The sequence below is a fragment of the Amblyomma mixtum genome, chromosome 3 (genome assembly GCF_055824585.1).
Source record: "Amblyomma mixtum isolate Tamu chromosome 3, ASM5582458v1, whole genome shotgun sequence".
Classification (NCBI taxonomy): domain Eukaryota; kingdom Metazoa; phylum Arthropoda; class Arachnida; order Ixodida; family Ixodidae; genus Amblyomma; species Amblyomma mixtum.
In genome coordinates this window covers 57,079,972-57,099,913 of record NC_143014.1, presented here as the reverse complement: position 1 = coordinate 57,099,913, position 19,942 = coordinate 57,079,972, and the positions used below count along the sequence as shown (strand labels likewise).

At 42.2% G+C, this 19,942-nt stretch overlaps 1 protein-coding gene across 1 annotated transcript in view; it reads left to right on the top strand.

Annotated features, from left to right (window-relative positions):
* vari (MAGUK p55 subfamily member vari) overlaps positions 1–19,942 on the top strand; it is a 69,484-nt gene that overhangs the window by 37,106 nt on the left and 12,436 nt on the right. The window contains exons 2-10 of the mRNA XM_089579279.1: positions 5,967–6,088; positions 8,530–8,682; positions 10,289–10,441; positions 10,527–10,602; positions 11,384–11,532; positions 11,617–11,748; positions 12,585–12,693; positions 15,102–15,167; positions 18,555–18,716. Coding sequence (XP_089435405.1) covers positions 5,967–6,088; positions 8,530–8,682; positions 10,289–10,441; positions 10,527–10,602; positions 11,384–11,532; positions 11,617–11,748; positions 12,585–12,693; positions 15,102–15,167; positions 18,555–18,716 — 1,122 coding nt within the window. The remainder of the gene's footprint in view (positions 1–5,966; positions 6,089–8,529; positions 8,683–10,288; positions 10,442–10,526; positions 10,603–11,383; positions 11,533–11,616; positions 11,749–12,584; positions 12,694–15,101; positions 15,168–18,554; positions 18,717–19,942) is intronic.

Sequence of the window (19,942 nt, the reverse complement as noted above, 5' to 3'; positions counted from 1 at the left end):
AACCTCAGGTGATCGAAATTTCCGGAGCCCTCCACTACGGCGTCTCTCATAGACTTAGTCGCTTTGGGACTTTAAACCCCATAAACCAAACCAAACCAAACCAAAGATCACTGCGTTAGCTTGCTCACTTATCGCGTGACTGTTTAATTTCCGGGCAACTTTTAACGTCTACGGTGGCAGCAGTGTGTTTTCTATGCTGTGGCGAAGACAAACAGAAAAAAAGAAAGAAATGAACGGAGGGCGCGGCGGAGTTGCCTTGCTCTGTAGAACACGAAGGTGCATGCATTGGACGCCTGTTTTAAAATATTAAGGGGCTGTTTGTGGCGCACATGGGCGTAAGCCACGCAAACAAGTACATCAACGAAGTTCTAGGGCATGTTGGCACTCACATTTTGCTCATAAATCACTACTGCCGTACAAAAAAAAAAACAAAAAAAAAAACAAGGAGCGCTGCATGAAGGATGGGGCTTTACAGAATACATTGTGATACACAAGAGGCCTTGTGTGGTGCATACAGCACATACCTTATGGAGGCAGGAACTAGAGTTTGTACTGGCAAAGCTTGAAGCATTTCTTCCGTCAGCGCTCGCGATTAAGATCGAATTTAATATTTATCGTGCGTCCTGATCGTCCATCTGCTGCATTACAGCACAAAGAACATAAACTTGGCATTCCGAAATGCATTATTAAGAAGTATTCATGACTGCAAAATGCAGCTTTTGTATCACTGCAAGGTTATGAAAAAAAAAAATGTTAGTATGGTAGACACCAAGATGTGTTGGCCTTCAATAAAGAGATTTAGCATACCGGAGACATACTAGCGGGAACGTGTACCGGTCTTACGTGCCGAAGCTGCGCATGCGCAGTGACAATCACGTGGCTGCGTAGGACCGCTGCGCGTGCGCAACAGTCGTACGTAAACCCGGTATACGTCTGCGGTATGCTTCAGTGTAATCAAAGTTTATGTAACCGTAATTTTAGTCCAATACGAATGCTTATATTAAGTGACGAAAGGCAGTCTCAAAAGAAAATGATAATGAAGGTAGAAAGAAGGAGAGAGAGAAAGATTATGCGCCGTCCGGATGGCGTAGCGCGGGGGCGACGAACCTACGGTGCAGCATAAAACGATCGCTGTTGCCCGAAAGACCTCAATCGTTTTCCCGTGGAGGTACTCTCGCGATATAATAGCTGTGGAGCACTTTCGTTTTCATACTTTCCATTATTCTGTTCCCCCCATCTTCCTTTCACCCTTCTTTTTCTCCGGTCTTCCACGTCTCGCCGTAAAAAAAGGCGCGTGTCGTCTTTGTTCCGTCTTCCCCGTCGAGTGAGGCGCGCGCCGCAAAACAAACCGCAAAAGAGCGTTTGCCGGACTCCATTCGGCCAGCGCACTTTGTTGGCTTACCCCAGAGATGCTTCACCTGAGCGCGCCCAAGACAGGTTTTGCGACTCCGCTTCTGCCGTGTTCGACATACCGGACGTGACGTTGCCGCGCGTCGAGCGGAAGCGCGACGGGGCACGCATTTCTGGCGCTGGCTCGCGGCGCGCGTTTTACGCGAGCTGCTCGGATCGGTGTTTGTAGCTGAAACCTGCCGATTAATTTTGCTCAACTGTCTCGTGATATCGACTGCTTATCGCTTCCCGGCACTCCCTGACCTGTCAGCCTCAAAATGGGTGAGTCCTCTTGCCTAGTCCGCGAGCGTCAGTGTATCCAGCTCCGACTGGCAAACATACGCGGACGGTATCAAGGTGTATACCTCGGGGCGGGGCTTTGCGAAGTGACGCGGCAGGCTTGCTTCGGAATTTTTGCGCCAGTAGCGTATAAATAAACGTCACAGGTTCGGCAGTTGATTGGGCGTGTAGGTTTTTTCGTGCTTGATACTTGCTGTTTTCAGGGAAGAAGCTCAGATGTCGGGTCAAGCAGCGCGTTCATTGTTTCAAGACGCGCGCTGTTTCGGTCGCTTTGAGCCGCTCGCTCCAACAGGTGGGCTCGGGCGTCAACTGGTGGTCGTCGCGCGCGCCAGTGAGGGTCAGCTCCGAGCGGACCCTGCCGAATTTGCTGTAACACAAGAGTGCTGGCAGGACAGCAGCGGCTGTGAAATGAGGTGGTGACCCCAAAATCAACGCGACGGACGCGCACTTCCCTTCATATACATTACGGAAGCGTGCCACTGGCGAGCGCAGTTGCATGCTATGAATAGCGCTGAGGTAGCGGATCGTATTACACCTTTTGCGCGCACACTCGAGTTGAATTGGTGGATATTTAAGTGCCAAGAAAGTAACGTTGCGAGGCCATCACCCTGCAGGGCACGCTATGACAGAAGGCGTCGACCATCTGGAGTTCTGTAACGTTCGTTCAATAAACGGGCGCTTTTGCGTTTTGCCTCCATCGAAACGCAGCCGCCGCGGTCGAGCATCGAGCTTGCGACATCGTGGTCAGCAACCGAATGCCGTAACCGTTGAGCCGTCGCGGCAGGCACTTGAATGTGCTGGAAGTTCCGTTAGTTATTTTTTGTCATAGTAACTCATTTGGGTTTTTTGTATTTGTAGTCGTGCTACATCAACGGTCAGTGAAGCAATTTCGAGCTTCAGAAAAAGGCGTGTGCATATGTACTACAGCCTTTGTAAAAAGTTTAGAGCCGATGGGAAACTGTGTGGTGGGGCTTTTGTAGCATCGAGGAAGGGCGAGGACCAGAGTTTCTCTTGCTGGTTTGTGGGGGTTTAACGTCCCAAAGCGACTCAGACTATGAGGGACGCCGCAGTGAAGGGCTGCGGAAATTTCGACTGACTGGGGTTCTTCAACGTGCACTGACGTCGCACAGTACATGGGCCTCTAAAATTTCGAATCCATCGAAATTCGACCGCCGCAGCCGGGATCGAACCCGCGTCGTGTCAGCAGCCGAGCACCGCAACCACTGAGCCATCGCGGCGGCTAGAGTTTCTCTTGCTTTCAAAATATGAAACGCTAGGATTGCATAACGAGACAGTTTTGAGGGAAGGAAATGACGCAGTAACTGTCTCACATATCTCGGTGGACACCCGAACCGCGCCGTAAGGGAAGGGGAAAGGAGGGAAGAAGAGAAGAAAGGAAAAGGTGCCGTAGTGGAGGTCTCCGGAATAATTTCGACCACCTGGGGATCTTTAACGTGCGCTGATATCGTACAGCACACGGACACCTTTTTGCGTCTCGCCTCCATCGAAACGCGGCCGCCGCAGTCGGATTCGAACCCGGGTACTCCGGCTCAGTAGCCGAGCGTTCTAACCACTGAGCCACCGCGGTGGGTATTGCGTAACGAGCCACACGGCGTGGCCCTCAAGCAAACTCCCCTGGGCTCGAAACTTTCGACCAAGGGTGCACGTGGGCGCTGGCGTTTGTGTGAGTTTCAGGAGAGTAGGGGGGTGGGAGGGGGGTGGCAGCGATGCCAGTGTCGCGCATCACTTTTACGTGGTACCTTAGCGCTGGGCTTTTCTAGTTCATTACTACCGAAACCCCGATCCCACCACCCTTGAGGACTTTTTTTTTTGTTAAAATAAATTTCCTCCTTCCCGTGCCCTCATTTGTTTTCTGCTAAGGAGATCTAGCTAGATGTGAACCCCATTTTACATGTTTATAGTTTGTTTATAAACTACTTTGGCGCCTAGATGATGATGTCAATCATAAATGTGTACAGAGCTGTCCAATAGGAGTTGAGAAAAGTTTCTGGTAGTGCCGAACTCGCCTTTTTTATGCTGCTCTTGAGCAAACTTGTACACCCTTTTTGTTGGCTAGAAGATCCGATGGGCCCCTTAGACCTGTTTTCATGTCTGTTGTATCAACTGAGTTTTTGTTGGTGTTGTTTGCACTTGCTTTATTTCTGAAATTTTATTTGTGTTTACATGATTTCTTGCATGCATTTGTCTGATAACATTTCCCATATTGCACTGTTGGAGAGGCTTGCTCCATTTTAAAGTGAATTGGTAATTATGGAGTCTAGAGTGAGAAAAAGAGACTTCCTGTTACAGCAAAGTCAGCATGATAGTACGCAGCATACAAAAGTGCCTTACCTTGTCAGTGTGAAGAAAAGTGCTCATGCTATCTAGCTAACATTGGCCAGCTGTCAGGCATATTATAGGCTGACACCATGCACTCAATGTATAATGTAGGTGAAAATGCCTGATTAAGGCCTACAGGTCAAATACTAATGGTAAAATTCCCATCTGGAAATGTTACGGCCAATTGGAACCAAGTAAGCCAGCTGCTCATAGTTGGCAATTTCACCATAAGCCATTTCAGCTGGATAGTCTCACGTGGACAGAGGGTGCTTCCTTTAGGTCGCAGGCATACGTCGTAGTCTCGCCTGAGGGGTCAGACTTTCCAACCTCCTTACTCCTTCTATTTTTCTTTCTGAACATGGACCAGATTTGTGTCATTTGTGCCCTTCCTCTTTGTGCTTGTGCTTTGTGTTTCAGTATTGTTAGAGATTTATATTTACTTTTTTAAAGAGACACTGACATGGTATACATTTACAGTACTTAACTATACCATCAAATTGCGAGCAATTTGGTTTGTATGTGAAATTCCATTCAAAAATGAATAAGCTTGAGGTTGTTTCATCTCTTTGAAACTCTTAATTCTACTCTAGAACTTATGTACCCAATCAGAGGTGTGCATTACATAGTAATAAATGCAGAAATTTGCACTTTAGTGCCTGCTGTGAATACTCAGATATGTCGATGATAAGTTTACAATTTTTATCCTCATATGAAGGTTTTTTTTTTCTTACGGTATACCGAGGCTGCCATGGTAGGTATGCATTCTTTCCGTGTTTTATATGAAGACATGCATGGCTGGGCCCTTATTAACAATGGTATATCAGTGTGATCCAAGGTTCTTTGTTGCAAATGAAAGCTGCCAGCAATTCTTTTGTGTCGGGTGCCTTATTTTGATGCAGCTCAAGGAGAAATAATAGATAGATGGGCGTGTACAGGTTTCATTATGATGCAGTTAAAGAAAATTACATCCGTTGTTTTACAATCCTGAACACAAAGGAAGGTTGTTAATGGTGACTTTCTTTTGTCTGGGAATACTCTGGAGAGACTTCTGTCTTGGTATGGAATCTTTGTAGTGGCAGCCAGAGTCATTTTGCGACATTGAACCCCATAAAACCATTGCATGTAGTGAGGGGCAGTGATATTTCCTAAAAAGCTTTAATATAAAAGAAGTCACCATATTTTCAGTAAAGGTGGGAATTGACAAATAAGTGTGTGAGGTGTTCTTGGATCCTGCTTATGCAAGGCTTAGATGTGGCTTATCTCAGTTTCTTTCATGGAAAGGTGTTGTATTTCTTTATTCGGTAGTTATTGCCTCATTGAGGTGGGCAAGGGCATGTGGCTGGCCTCCATCCTCCTTGACCTTTGTGTTGCTGTGCAGCTATCAGGTTCACTATAAAAGCTCGCAAGTATGCTGTAAAGAACAAAGAGATTTAGCTTTTAGGGCAGTGTTTATGCTTTTGGAATCTTCATGAAGGTCATGAGGTGATTTGAGAACCGTTGAGACCAATATTTAAATCCCATAAAAAAAAAAAATCCTGGAATATTCCTGGCCTGAATATAGTCATTTCCTAAATATGGTAACCTGTTATATGGCAGTGCTCAGGTGTGAAAGTGGATATGGCAGGTGAATGGGGTGCACATTATAGCAGTGAGAATATTAAAGACAATCTGTGGTGCTTCCATTATTTAAAGTGTATACGACTTAAGCCTTCAATAAATTAAAAAATTCAGGATCACAACCACAAAAGAGAAAGAAATGTTGGAAGCCTTATATCTTCTTCACTTCTGGTGTCAAATCTGTCTTTTGTTTTAATTATCACATAGTGTTGTGATAATTACCTTGGTAACCATTTAAGTAGCCACTGTTGAAAAAACAAATTTTCTTGTTCTTGAGTTACTAAAGCAGTCATTCAGTCTTTTTTTCCTTCTTTTTTCAGCTGCATTTCAGCATGTCAGGGAAAACATCGAGGACCTCAATGGACGTGTGGGTGTTCGAGACACTGACCTCATTTTTCTCAAGGGTCTCATGGAATCACCTGTCATGAGCTGTTTAGTGCAGGTGTGGCACTTTTATAAATTTTTGTCAAATCTTGCGGTTTATTGTCATAAGGATGTTGGACATTTTATTACTGCTTTTGAGTTCTTGTTTGACTTGGAATAGTGATCAACGAAATGTTCGGAAGTCGTACAAAGCTATGTTCTGCAACTTCATAGGTTGGCATTTTGCATGTTAATAGCAAATTGTCTTGCAGCTGGCCATTTATGCCTTTAGTACAACGCACTGGTGTCACTGCTGTCTGTCAGAATGCTAAGAAGCGTGGCATTTATTATCATGGTCATATTGTCTACATCATTGCTGTGGTTGTTAATAGTGAGCAATTTAAGTGCATTGGGCTAATTCATTTCCTTTTACTGATTTTTGCTAAGTTCAGCTAGTTGCTTAGAATGGAGGCATTCTGAATGCGTTTCAGCATTGTAAGAATGTTTTCAATGAGGCACAAGTTACATTGCTTATTTTCGTCCTCTTCGCTGTCATCATTGTGCTCAAGCAGGACAGTTGCTTGGGCTGGTTTTTTAAGATCTATAATATCAAGTGTTCACAGCAAAAAAGTACAAAGGCAAAAGATTTGTGTATTCCTCTTGCTTTTGTCTTTCATTTTATGCTGCGAAGACTATATTGTGCCCTTGAATATTTTTTTATGTCGTGCTATGCTAATCATGTGTTACTGTTCAGGAGTTGTGCAGATGACATCAATGAACAGCAGGTAGAAAGATAATTCTGCATTCATTTTCTTTTCTGCTATTTTTTATCCTTTTGCTGATATGTCATCTTCTGTGTTTGAAATGAGGTTGAAGTTACGTGTGAGAAATTTTTTACATGCTGTTACATTCATAGATGGGAAGAGTCTCTCATCATACAGTAGTCATGATAAAATTAACTGTGTAGAGTGGGCCAGTGCCTCAGAAATAGCATCACTGTTATTTCTGAGGCACTGTTAAGAGTACTCACTCGTACTCATACGCATTAGCGTACGAGTATTCCTAATTTGGTGTAAGAGCTACTGTTGTGGTATTTATTTTTTCATATTTCTGAGGCACTGTTAAGAGTACTCACTCGTACTCGTACGCATTAGCGTACGAGTATTCCTAATTTGGTGTAAGAGCTACTGTTGTGGTATTTATTTTTTCATATTTTTTCAGTGTAACCTGAACTGGTCGATTTTTAACATTGAAAAGCTAATGGAGGAGGTCGATTTCAACAAAATGTGCACTGATCAATAGGATACCTTGTATGCTGACTGAGGATATTTTAGCCTTTGAAGTAGTGATGCAAAACTATCGATAGTACTATCGATACTATCGATAGTACTATTAGTTGTGTCACTATCGAACTATCGATGGTAAAAAAGACTATCGATAGTACTATCGATACTATCGATAGTTGAGTCACTATCGAACTATCGATGGTAAAAAAGACTATCGATAGTACTATCGATAGTTAATACTTTCGATAGTAGTATCGAAAGTACTATCGACAGCTGTATCGATACTACTTGTTATATATGGTACTATCGATTCTGTAAAATCAACCATGCGTACTTGGTTTCCCGAGCGTGTGGTATGGAGGTGATTTTTGTGGTTACGTCAGCAAGACGACGTCTGCAGTGCTCGATAGTGTCGTGTAAGCCAGCAGAACTTGTGTTATTTGTTCTTTCATCGGATGCAGCTCCAGGTATTTTTCCAAACAGTCCCAGTGCACGTTAAAGAACCATAGCTGGTCGAAGTTTACCCGGAAACCTCCCCTACGGCATCCCTCATAGCTTGAGCCTCTTTGGGACGTTAAGCCTCATGAGACCGTGAAACCAGTCAGGTGTCGCAAATGTTTTGGTTATATCGCTGCCAACCAATGCTTAATATCAATATTGTTACTATCCATAGTCTTACCATCGACAGCTTCACTATCGATACTCTTGCTATCGATAGCGGTACTATCGCTAGTAATACTATCGATAGCAACACTATCGGTAGTATTACTACTGTATTACTATCGGTAGTAATGCTACCGATAGTAGACTATCGATAATACTTTTGATAGTCTATTGATATTAGCACTATCGATAGTTTTTTTTACACTATCGATAGTTTCAAATAAACTATCGATACTATCGATAGTCAATTTTCCGATAGTTTTGCATCACTACTTTGAATTGCTAATGGTATTCAGGGAAGTGGTTACCCAAAATGAGCTGAGGTACTCCAGCGTGTTATTTAAAATGAAAGTTCCAACTGAAACCTTATATAAGGAAGTTCCTGGGGTATCATAGTACAAATATAAAGCCCAATTACTTGGCATTGTTTTGATCTTTAGCATCAGTATTTGGTTATTAGGTGTTATGGCGACATCCGTTATAAGCCGTAAATAAAGTTGGTCAGTTCTGTTGCTGTAAAATACATGTAAAGTTGATAAAATCAGTTAATTTTTCTTCCTTTGTCTACCAGGTCCAAGATCATCTTGAAGAGAAAACTACCACTTTCAAGCCTGTCTCCACAAACAATGTAGAACTTCTGCGCGATGTCTGCCAGGCTTGCCGTAGAGTCAGTGGTCGTGACGCCCAAGAGCTCGCCAACATTCTTAGTGGTCCTCACTTCTCAGTATGGCTCTTTCTTGAAATTATTTTTTAGTGTCAGCCCTATTGCCAATGGTGGAAATTCTATGTTGTGCGTCTTACCCCTGGTGTAGTTTAACACTCTTTAGTCAAGCCTAGTGGGCTGTATGTTTGAGGCTGCTGTTGTCCTGTGTGGCCTGACATTGCATGTGGATAGCTGTTGGGAAACTACACATAGGCGTTTTTTAATAACTTTTGTCGCAATAGTGTAAATAGACCAACTGAATTGATTTAGGAGAGTTGTTCATGGCCAGGGTAAGCGAGAAGTAAATGTTTGTTCCGTTTGATGAGCAGGCTTTCTAATGAAGCTTAAAAAGGTTTTTGAAAGGGTCTTTTTTTTTTCTTCTATGAGAACTAGGTGTAAAACTGGCTTTTAAGGTTGGTGCTGGTGCAGAGTCACAGACTACAATGGCAGTCAATAGACGTTCCACCTGCACCTGCAAGCTTAACCAGAAACGTGTGCCACCACTAATGTGGCCGAGCACACAGTGTTCTAAATGAGGCTAGCATTGGGGAAAAAACTTGCAAAAGTTCTGCCATTTCTTCCACACTTGTGTGCTACATTTAGTGTTGTGCCCTCTTTTGAGTGTGAGCTCTGCCGTATTTCAGTGCCACTCAATATGTGTGAGAAGGCTTCCTTGTAGAATTTTTTTTTTATCTTTTTTTTTTATTTGAACAATGGATAACCTTAGAGCATGTTGGAATAGTGCATTGTCCATGACTGCTTAGTCCCTCTTATGTGATAAACTCTACTTTGTGCACATGACCTAATTGGGGGCTGTTACTTGTCTGTCCAATATGAAAAATGTTTCTTATGTTCAGTTATTGCTAAGGGCTATAATTGAAACTGCTGTATGACCATGAATAGTTATAACCTATAGGGCACCCTTGTATTTATTATGAATTTTAATTCATTAGAAGGTCACATTGGGTACATCTTGGGGTGTTCGGTATTATGTTTTTCGAGTATGCCCATGAGTGATAGAAAGGTATTGCTGCCTCTGCTTCAAACTTCACTAGTGACCCAGTTGATGTATCTGTTGACATTCTTTGTTGTTTCTTACTTATTTTATCCTCAAGTAATGCTCTAAGTAAGAGAGGTTTAATTAATATAGCAGCTTTATCACTTCAGGGATAAAATGTTGTTCAAAGCAGGGAATTGGGTCTGTTACCTTTGCTGACAGGTTCACATAATAAATCTACCTGCAAGGTTTCTTTTTTTTCACATCTCTTAAATATCAGAGTGTTGACAATTTGCTATAATAAGTGTTGCATTAGCTGCAGAATTTGCCAAAAAAAGGTGGAAAACCCTGCCGTTTCTGTTTCAAGGTTTGTTGAGACCTAAATTATAAAACACTTTTTCCTGCTTATAAGTTTACTATTCTTAATCCTGAACATAGTATGCGCATCAAGAAAAACAGTGAAAGCAAGAAGAATAAAATTACTACCAAATGAGCGTTTTGTAGTCGGACTGCAGTGAGTTCTTTTATTCTGCTATTAATAGCATCTTGTGTTGCCATTTCCTTGAATATTTCATTAGCGCTAGCACCCATTTCCAACATGCTTGGTGGTTCCCCTTTTGTTCATGGTAGGCCTTGCTCAACGCCCATGATGCTGTAGCTACGAAGAGCTATGAACCTGCTAAGCCACTAGCCCTTGAGAAGGAGGCCCCAGCAATGGCACCTGAGACCCTGAATGACACTATCAGGATGGTGGGAATCAGAAAGAATGATGATGAACCCTTGGTGAGTGGCTGTTTCGTTTCAAGCTTGCTGCTTTTGATATTCTGCATACATGTGGTGTAAAGGTGCTTTTGCTCAATGTTTTCAGGGGATAACGGTACGAGTTGAGGATGACAACTTGATGATAGCCCGCATCCTTGCTGGTGGAATCATTGACAGGCAAGGTGAGTTTGAGTGGTGCAAGCTTTCTTTTTCACTAGACGCTAGGATTTGAAGGAGATTTCTCGACTGACTGATTGTGTTGCTCATGGCAGTATGAGACTTCCCGACCTTTCTTGTGTGACATTGTTTCATGTGGTTTGAGGATTCTTTTCTACTTGTTACTAGCTTTTATCTTTTTATTTGATGGAACAGTAACGAATACCGGAATGGTATTATTTGATGTCTGTTAATCCCCAAAGAACTATAGTAATATTGTAACCACTTTCTGATATGGATATGTCTTTTATGCCTTTTTAGAGGTATTCATGATAACATATTTTGCCTTTTTAAGGTTCTTGTGTGACATTTTTTTTTTCAAGTGGTAACTTATGTTGCATTAATAAATAAATTGGTTTTTTGAGGAAAGGAAAGGTATAGGAATGGTCTCATGTCTCACTGGACATCTGAACCCTGCTGTGTGGAAAGAGACGAACAAGGTTACCAAAAAAATTTGCGCCATCACTGCATTTTTCTTTTTCAGTGTCGATATAGGTTGAAGTGTGGAGGTCAAAGCATGATTAACTGTTGTTAAGTGGGGTAAAGGCATGCTAAGTATAAACCTCATGTTATGGCATACACTGAATGTTCAACATAGCAAGGTATGTCTGCACTAGTTATTTCATTTAGAACATTCAGTTTGTGTCACCTCATGGTTACTTTTAAAAGGCACTTTCAGAACATGCACCTTTTGTTGTCTTGAAGGGAGTGCAACTTAGTGTTGTGGACACCTTGCTTATATTCCAGGGTTGTTACATGTTGGTGATACAATCCTGGAGGTCAATGGAGTGCCAGTTCACACACCTGAGCAGCTGCAGCTGCAACTGAAAAAGGCCCAGGGCAGTGTTGCATTCAAAATCCTCCCCTCATATCACGACAACCTGCCAACATTTCAGGTATGTGTCTTGTGACATCAACTGAAATATTGCAAATATGAGGCTTTTTTTGTATGTGTGCTTGAATGGTACTTTTCTTTGCAGTGTTTTGTGAAAGCACTGTACGCATATGAGCCATCTAAAGATACCCTTCTGCCATGTAAAGAAATCGGGCTGGCATTCAAGCAGGGTGACATCCTGCAAGTGCTCAATCAGGAGGATCCAAACTGGTGGCAGGTAGGTACAAAATTATAGCCTGAAGTATTCATGCACCTCTCTTGCAGCACATCTACTGGTCAGAAGTGAGCCAGTTTTTTTTACCCTTTACTATACGTTCAGATCTGTAATCAGCCCACAAAAATGCTCAAGCCACTTCTGCATTGATTGCCTGTGGAGTTTCCTGAGCATTTATGCTTTACAATGTGACTATACTCTGCTAGATCCCAACACACATGTCTGCATGTCTGGTCGGATGTCAGACATCACGTGGTGATACAAGCTCATGTAAACCTGCAGTTTCTTTTATTCTTATTAGATTACTGTAGTTTGCTAAAGTTTCACGTTTCAGAAGAGCAGCAGCATTACAGAAGTAATTGCTTTATTGGGAACGTGCTGAAGTTAGCATTTTGGTTTCCTCACAACACTCGCAACTGATATGCACACAACAGTTTTTTTGCCCACAATGACTGTAGAGTGGGTGACATATCTGAACTATTAAGGCTAAGCTTTCATTTTTTTTTTTGTCTATGCAATGTGTCGCGAGTCAGTTTATTAGTGGGACTCTAAAGTTTTGATAAACAAGGTGCAGATAACATAGGTCATACAGACTTTGGAATGAGGTTTTGTGATGCCAGAATAAGCGGATCTTAACTGCTTTTGAATTAATAAGTGTTGTCAGGTTAATCTACTTTATTAAAGTATCTCTATTAAAACAATTATGCTAGCAGCTTGTTGACTTAGATTTTAATTTTATTTTTATTATTTTTGTAATTGTTCTTATTGTGACTAATTTTAATATATTTGCTTGATTATAAAGCCTGGAGGTTTTCATGTGTCATTTTTTGCTTACACAGGCAAGAAGAGTATCTGCTTCAGGCCCGGCAGGCCTTATCCCATCTCAGGAACTGGAGGAACGAAGACGAGCTTTTGTGCGGCCTGAGTATGACTATGCAACAAAGACAAGTATGCATTAATTGCTGCCTTTCATGAGACAGATATGTCACAGATGTTGTGGGCTGTAATGAAAGTATTTTTGCATTTTTATTTCACATGTGCATACTACCTGTTATAAGTAGTGTTGTCAACTTGTTGCTCGCTCGAGCCTATTCACAGTCAAGATTTTGCGTTTGGATTTCATTGCATTCTGCTGGACTGCATACTGTTTTCGTGCAGTGTTATATTTTGACGTGAGCAGGTTTTGACCATTCAAGGCAGCTGGTAGCGTGTTTTGCATAATTGCAAAGTTTCCCAGTTTTCCCTCCTGTAATATACAAATTTTTATAATTCTGAGTAGGTGTAAAATTAGCAGAAAAGTTCCCCAGACTAGAGGGTAATTCATCATTGCTGTGTAGCTAAAGCTGCATGGCAGTGAAAGCTCTAATGGTCGGTCCCAGCCAGCTGCCAGTGTTTTACTGAAGGTGTGCTACCACTGTACTTCAGTGGTTCGGAGCTCAGCCGTTTCTGGCTGGCAACTATTGGATCTCAAATGCACAGACCACCTTACAACTAGTACCAACTTGGTTAATAGGTGCTCTTGGCAAGCATGATGACGAAGTTTGTTTTACTCTTTTTCTTCAAAGGGAGTGTTCAATGTTAACCTTGCCTCCACGGTGGCCACATTGGTTTGGTTTTTATATCTTTTTACGTTTGCATTTACCTTTCTGTTTGGTCAGGCATGGCAGACGAATGGTGAAATTGAAATATTTGTCTAAATGTGCTTAAAGCAACACATGGTGAAACTTTGTAGTATTTTATTGTCTTGGAAAGCTAAGGATACTGCATTGCACAGTTTATTTGTAGTACAACTATTCTGTTCACTACAATCAAAGTATCTGGGGGCTGCAAATTCAGTGGAGATGTATGCACAGATTCAAAGGACATTTTGAAATGTTAAATCTAATTGCCATAAAATGGGCAATGCTTTAGTCAGAGGCAAAACTCAGCATTGCAGTATTATGCATTTAAAAACATGTATAATGTGCTTGCAGCATGAGTAGGCATTGACGCCATTCCTCTTTAGTTTGCTGCATGTTGCTGCTCGAGCTGCTGCCCTTAGTGACCACTGTTCCATCAGAATGGTTTGTGATGCATTGTCCTGAATGCCATCTTGGAAGGGGTGCTTACACTTGAGCACTAGCAACTTTATGGTTGCTATGAAAAAGGTTGAGAGAAATCGGGAAAGACTCTAGTAAGAGTTAGGGAATGAAAATTATCTGCATGTTTGGGGGGGGGGGGGGACCTATTGCCTTATGATGTGTGTACTGAATGTAAACACCAGTGTTTATTGCGTGGTACTGAGTGTCTGCCCATTTATGCAATGAACAAGACTTGTGTCGGTATCTGCACATATCATTGGTGAGGTTTTGTAATGTTTTCTAATATTTGTTTTGTATTTTTGCCTTTTTTGTCCTCATTTGTGACTTGTGTGAGGATGAGATAGAAAAATGTAGTGAACATAAGAAGTGCAAAAAAATGACTAATAAATACGAGATACATTTTCAGGAAGTATTTAGACAGTAATGAGTTATACCATTTGTAAAAACATGAGGGTTGTATGAAATAGGTTGTAGTAAGCTTTTCTTGCTCCTAATTATGCTTTTCTTTTGTAAGTTTCCTACTTTTATTTCAGCATGAAGCTGTTAATCCCCTGTGGACAGAACTTATTTTGGTACATAATTTCTGGTGGAGTGCATTCTCATCATATACTTACAGCTGTCCAGAGTTAAGAATTCTAGCGCATCATACAGCTATTAAATGCTTGCATTATGTACATTGGTTCCAGTATGTGGACTTGCTGTGTGTGATGTTTGTGTGGGAAATGAGGAAAAGGAGGTGCTGCTCCTTGGCCGTCTAAACACAAAAGTTGGAACATCCTAGGGAGCTGTAGCAGATGTTTTTGCCGCATGTCTTTTTTTATTGTTACAGTGCGCATACGTTACGAACATCGAAGCAGTGAAAAACTAAAAATTTCTGAATTGTGTCCAGCAAACAGCTAAATTTTTATGATGATCATTTGAAATCAAACTTTTGGGACACAATACTGTAAGCGTATGCCTTGCGGTTTCTTGCCAATGGACGCTGTGTCTTTGAAAGCACTCTACCACAGGTGTTGATTATTTTTGTGTGCAGTGTATATTATACGCACTCATGTCACCATTAGACTTGCAGTATTTCGTGTCTCTACCTTTTAGTGTAACTTATGCTGGGTCATTCTGTACAGAAGCGTTGGTTTATAGTAGCATGTTAGCTTTGTGAAATCTGTGAAGTAAAGCTTGTTTGATTTTATCATTATTCTAATGCAAAAATAGTTTCTGTAGCCAGGTAGTAAGTGTGTGCTTGACATAATGTTATCTGTATACATCTCTTTCCAGAAATGTGTGGTACAAAGATTACTAAAAAGAAGAGAAAAACAATGTATGAGAGCAAGGCATCAGCAGGTCTGTCTGCATTTCTGCTTGTGTTTGTTTGGAATTTACATGCACATGCACAGGCACAAGAGTTGAGTTGAATGTCTACAGTGGAACCTTAATTAACATGATTCAATCACACAGTCTCTTGAAAACGCCACCAAAATGGCAATTTAGAGTCATTATTTTTGTGTTTCGGCAATGCTGGTAATTTTGTGGGGTTGAAAGCAACACCTTTTGGCTTACAGGATGTAAATGGGCCTATGTCTATAAATTTTTCAAACATTTTTATAGTAATTATGTACTGATTTGAATAAGAACATCTTTGACGAAAGTCCATCTGGTTTGGTTTGAAATTATGGCTCAAAAATACTCACGTACTCATCATAACAATCAGCTCAGCTGGCTGGTGTGGTTTAACTAATAAAGTGAAAGTGCCACATTCCTATTGCTCATGTGCATACGCTTTGAGATACCATGCAACAAAAATGCACTGTGAATTTCTGAAGCTCTTGCAAGCACCTGTGTACACATATAGCCGTTGTCTGGTGATACTTATTATAGCCTGACTATTACCATCTGCCATTTCCATATGCAAGCAATGTTAACAAATCTCATACACTGCGCTGTTATATGATTGTGCTCACTCTTTAGCCAAGAAACTGTGAGTTATGAGTTCACTCAAAATTTGCTGTCATTGTTGACTCAGAGAAGCTCATTACTGACCCCACTGAGTAACTTCTAAGCTTCCCCACAAGCTCAGAAAGCATTCATTTAAAATATGCCTCAATATGTGCTTGCCTGACCGTGCAGCAATTGCCAGCTGCTTCCATTTTCTGACTTTTACTTGTGATAGTAAATGCGTAGACAATAAAACATGTCTGGCATTTGTTTTCTCCATGGGTGCTGGTGCATACATGTGGTACGCAGGCATTTTATAAAGTAAAAATTGGGGTGCAGATGTGCTCTGCATAGTAAGGGAAAAAACAGTCACGGCCAAAGCAAACAGAAAAAAAGAACTTCTCACCTTATGTATATTTTCATACTGAAGTTAGTTTTCTGTATAAAAGTGACTGATTTAGTTTATGCACAGTGCGCCAATGTGGGGTAAACCATGTGCACTCCCTTTTGTCTATCTGCTACTCTGTTTGCACCATGTTGCAGAAGAAATTAAGGTGCACTCGTGATGTCCTGGCATTACGACTGCAAACTATGACTAAACTATGAGCACGTTAAAGATCCCCAGGCGGTCGAAATTATTCCAGAGCCTTCCACTCCAGCACCTCTTTCTCTCTTTCTTCTTTCACTAGCCGCCGCGGTGGCTCGAAAGACGCGGGTTCGATCCCGGCCTTGGCGGTCGCATTTCGATGAAGGCAAAATCCTAGAGGCCCGTGTACTGTGCGATGTCAGTCCATGTCAAAGAACACCAGATGGTCAAAATTTTCGAAACCCTTCACTGCGGCGTCCCTCATAGCCCGAGTCACTTTTTGACGGGATATTAAACCCCCATAAACCATAAATCATTTTTCTTCCTCCCTCCCTTACAGCGGGGTTCGGTTGTCCACCGAGATGTGAGACAAATACTACGCCATTTTTCTTTCCTCAAAAACCGCTTTTTCAAAAAATCACCCTGTATATTGTCAAGGGGCAGGGTAGAAAGCTAAAGCATGGTAAAACGTGTAGAATGGAAGAAAAGCAAAGTTTCAGCAGAGAAGCAAGTTCCAGGTGTAGGCGAGGTACTTTTAGTGTGCAAGCACGAAGTACTAAGCACTCACCAATTTCGCTGGTCTTTGCCTGAAGCCGTCTTGACCCAAAATAAAATGAACTAGAATAAAACACTTTATGGTCGCGAGTGGCTTTCGAATCCGCAGCAGCGCGAAAAGATCGGCTTTGCTGGCCACCGCTTTAGGGCACTACGCCATCGCTGCAGCTGAACATCTGCGTGTTTAACTGCTAGTCTCTCACGCCGTGCTTTGGATGTCATCTTCTTCATCAACTTCCATCCATGCCCAATGGATCCAGAACACACTGCTATCGCATTGCCCTCTTTAGGTGCGTTAAGTGGCCCCATAATTTTTTACCCACTCACCGATTTTGCTGATCATTGTCTGAAGTCCGCTTGACCTTGAAAGCCATGCCTCGAACCAAAACTGAAACTGAAGTGAAAACCAAGTGCTAATGCACTTAATTCTCGTTTGGCCTAATGATGCTAAATCATCTGTTATTTTTTTAATCTGTCAGACACCACCAAATGCTGACTAAGCATTGCTTTCTGTTCTTTGGCTGTGCGGTAAGCCTCAAGGATCAGTTGTGTGCATTGGTTTTGGTGATTGTATTTGAGTCTCAGCTTCATGGAACATGGGATGACATCAGTAGCTGCAGCAAAACTTTGCTAAGTGTGCAGATTTTTGTCATCTTTAATGGCACTGCGTGCTACCTATTCGATCTTAATGTACAGTCGCTTGTAAAAAAGATCAGCATAATGACATCATGTCATCACCAGAGCGGCGAAAATTGCACTGTGCGGTTGGCACGGTACTGTACTTTGCACACACACCTGGCACGTTTGTTATCGGTGTGTTCGTAACTGCAGTGCCAAGCATTGCTATCTGCCACTCCGGTGCCACTTCACCAGTTCTAATATTTTTTACTGGTGACTATACCTTCCTGGCTGACCCTGTACAAGATGAAAACAAGATCTTGAGAAAGATTTGCTGGGGATGTTGCTTGTATTGCATTTTTGCTGGCATCATCTTCGCACAGTGAGCTTGAATAGCAATTGTAGGACATGTGCTTGCTAGCTTCTGAGACTTATAAAAGATATCACTACCATATCAGGCTCCTACCTTCATCACTCTGAAAAATGTGCGTTTTGGGAGGAAATCACTATTGATACTGATTTTTAACTGCTGAAAGCAATTGTGAGAGGGCTGAAATATGCTGCATGTGGGACCTATTTTTGTGGCAAGTAATAGACCCCTTTTGCATGATCCTTGAGCAAGTTTGGATAATTTAAATTCTGGTGAACAAAATCCTCTGGCTGCAACAAGTTTCAGTTAATGCAAGCTGTCAGAGATCTACATATTTCTCGGTGTGCAGTGCTCTGTCATCAGTAATTGTACACAGCATACTTCACTGCAGACAGCATTCCATCAATTGCAACTTGTCACTGCTGCTCAACATACCACTTCACCTTTACAAGGTGTTGTTGTGCTGCATTGACATGTTGCGTCATGGCATTGGGCTTTTATGATGGTTGAAAAGTCTCAAGTCTCACAGGCATTAGAGGAATGTGTTGAAAAAATTGCTTAGTTCACATTTAGGAGAATTGATTTCTACTTCTAGCCATAGCTAGGGCCTTTAACTCATGTGTGATGTTCTTTTGTTTATTTCTTTCTGCTTTTTTGCCTGATTCAGAGTTTGAAAAGGCTGAGCTGCTGCTGTATGAAGAGGTTGCTCGGATGCCGCCTTTTGAGCGGAAGACAGTGGTTCTCGTTGGAGCACGGGGTGTTGGCAGACGTTCATTGAAGAACAAGCTTATTAGCTATGATCCAGCACGCTTTGGGACACCACTACCTCGTAAGTTGCTTTTTGTTTATGTGCTCTACTATGTTGGGGCACATTAAAGGGACACTGGGGACAGCTCCATCCAAATTTTGTTTGCAATAAAATTCCATTCCATGGCTGTTTCTGGCTATAAAGGCGCATTTATTGTTGAAAAAATTAGATTGAAAATATTTCTGCCACTCAATTTAAACTCACGACGCCTGCACTGAAAGGGACTCCCTGATCACTATATTGAATTGCATGATAGAGTAGCCTATACCTCATCTCACAAGTTGTTTGCAGCACTGCGAAAAGTAGAGCTCTCTCGTCCAATCGGGGCCAAGGAAGACAATAAATAGAACCTCAAATATTTGAGTTGTGTTGTGGCTATTTGTCAAACAATTATTGCAGTAATTGAAAGATAGTTCAGGATGGTATTTTTGAAAGTGCAGCAAGCATTTCATTCCCTGGATAAATTAGCAGAGAAAGTCCGCACAAACACAGCATTGCAGAGGCCTGTTGTGAAGTGGTGCGCTGCCATTCGCGAACATGGCATCCGCTGTGTTGGCCAAACCTTCTGTGCGCAGCAGCTGGACACTGGTGCTCTTTCCTTCCCAGGGATGGAGCCACCAGTTTCGGGGTGAGGGGTAGGGAGGAACACGTTTTGCAGCGCACGCTGTTCTTGGTTGGTTTATGGGGTTTAACGTCCCAAAGCGACTAAGGCTGTGAGAGACGCCGTAGTGAAGGGCTCTGGAAATTTCGACCACCTGGGGTTCTTTAATGTGCACTGACATCGCACAGCACACGGGCCTGTAGAATTTCACCTCTAAAGAAATTCAGCCGCCGTGGCTGGTATCGAACCCACGTCTTTCGGGTCAGCAGCGGAGCACCATCACCACTGAGCCACCGCGGCAGCTGCATGCTGTTCTGATTGGCTTAGATCTTCGCAGCTTTCACAGCACTGCAAACGACTTGTGAGATGGAGTATAGCCTCTGGGATTTGGGGAAAAAAACTGTCGATGCACGCTGTTCCCGGGAAATAAGCAGGTGGTGGTGACACTTCTATTTCATTTCTTGGTCTTTTCTAATTCATAAAAGCTTTTTTGGGGGGAAAGTGGTCTCTTTGTGACTGGAATCTGATAATGCATCAGTACTGGCTGACTTCTATTTCTCCTCAGTGTCCCTTTAAGGAAAGAACCCAAAGTGGTCTAAATTAATCAAGAGCCCTCCACTACGGTGCCCCTCATAGCCCATATGTC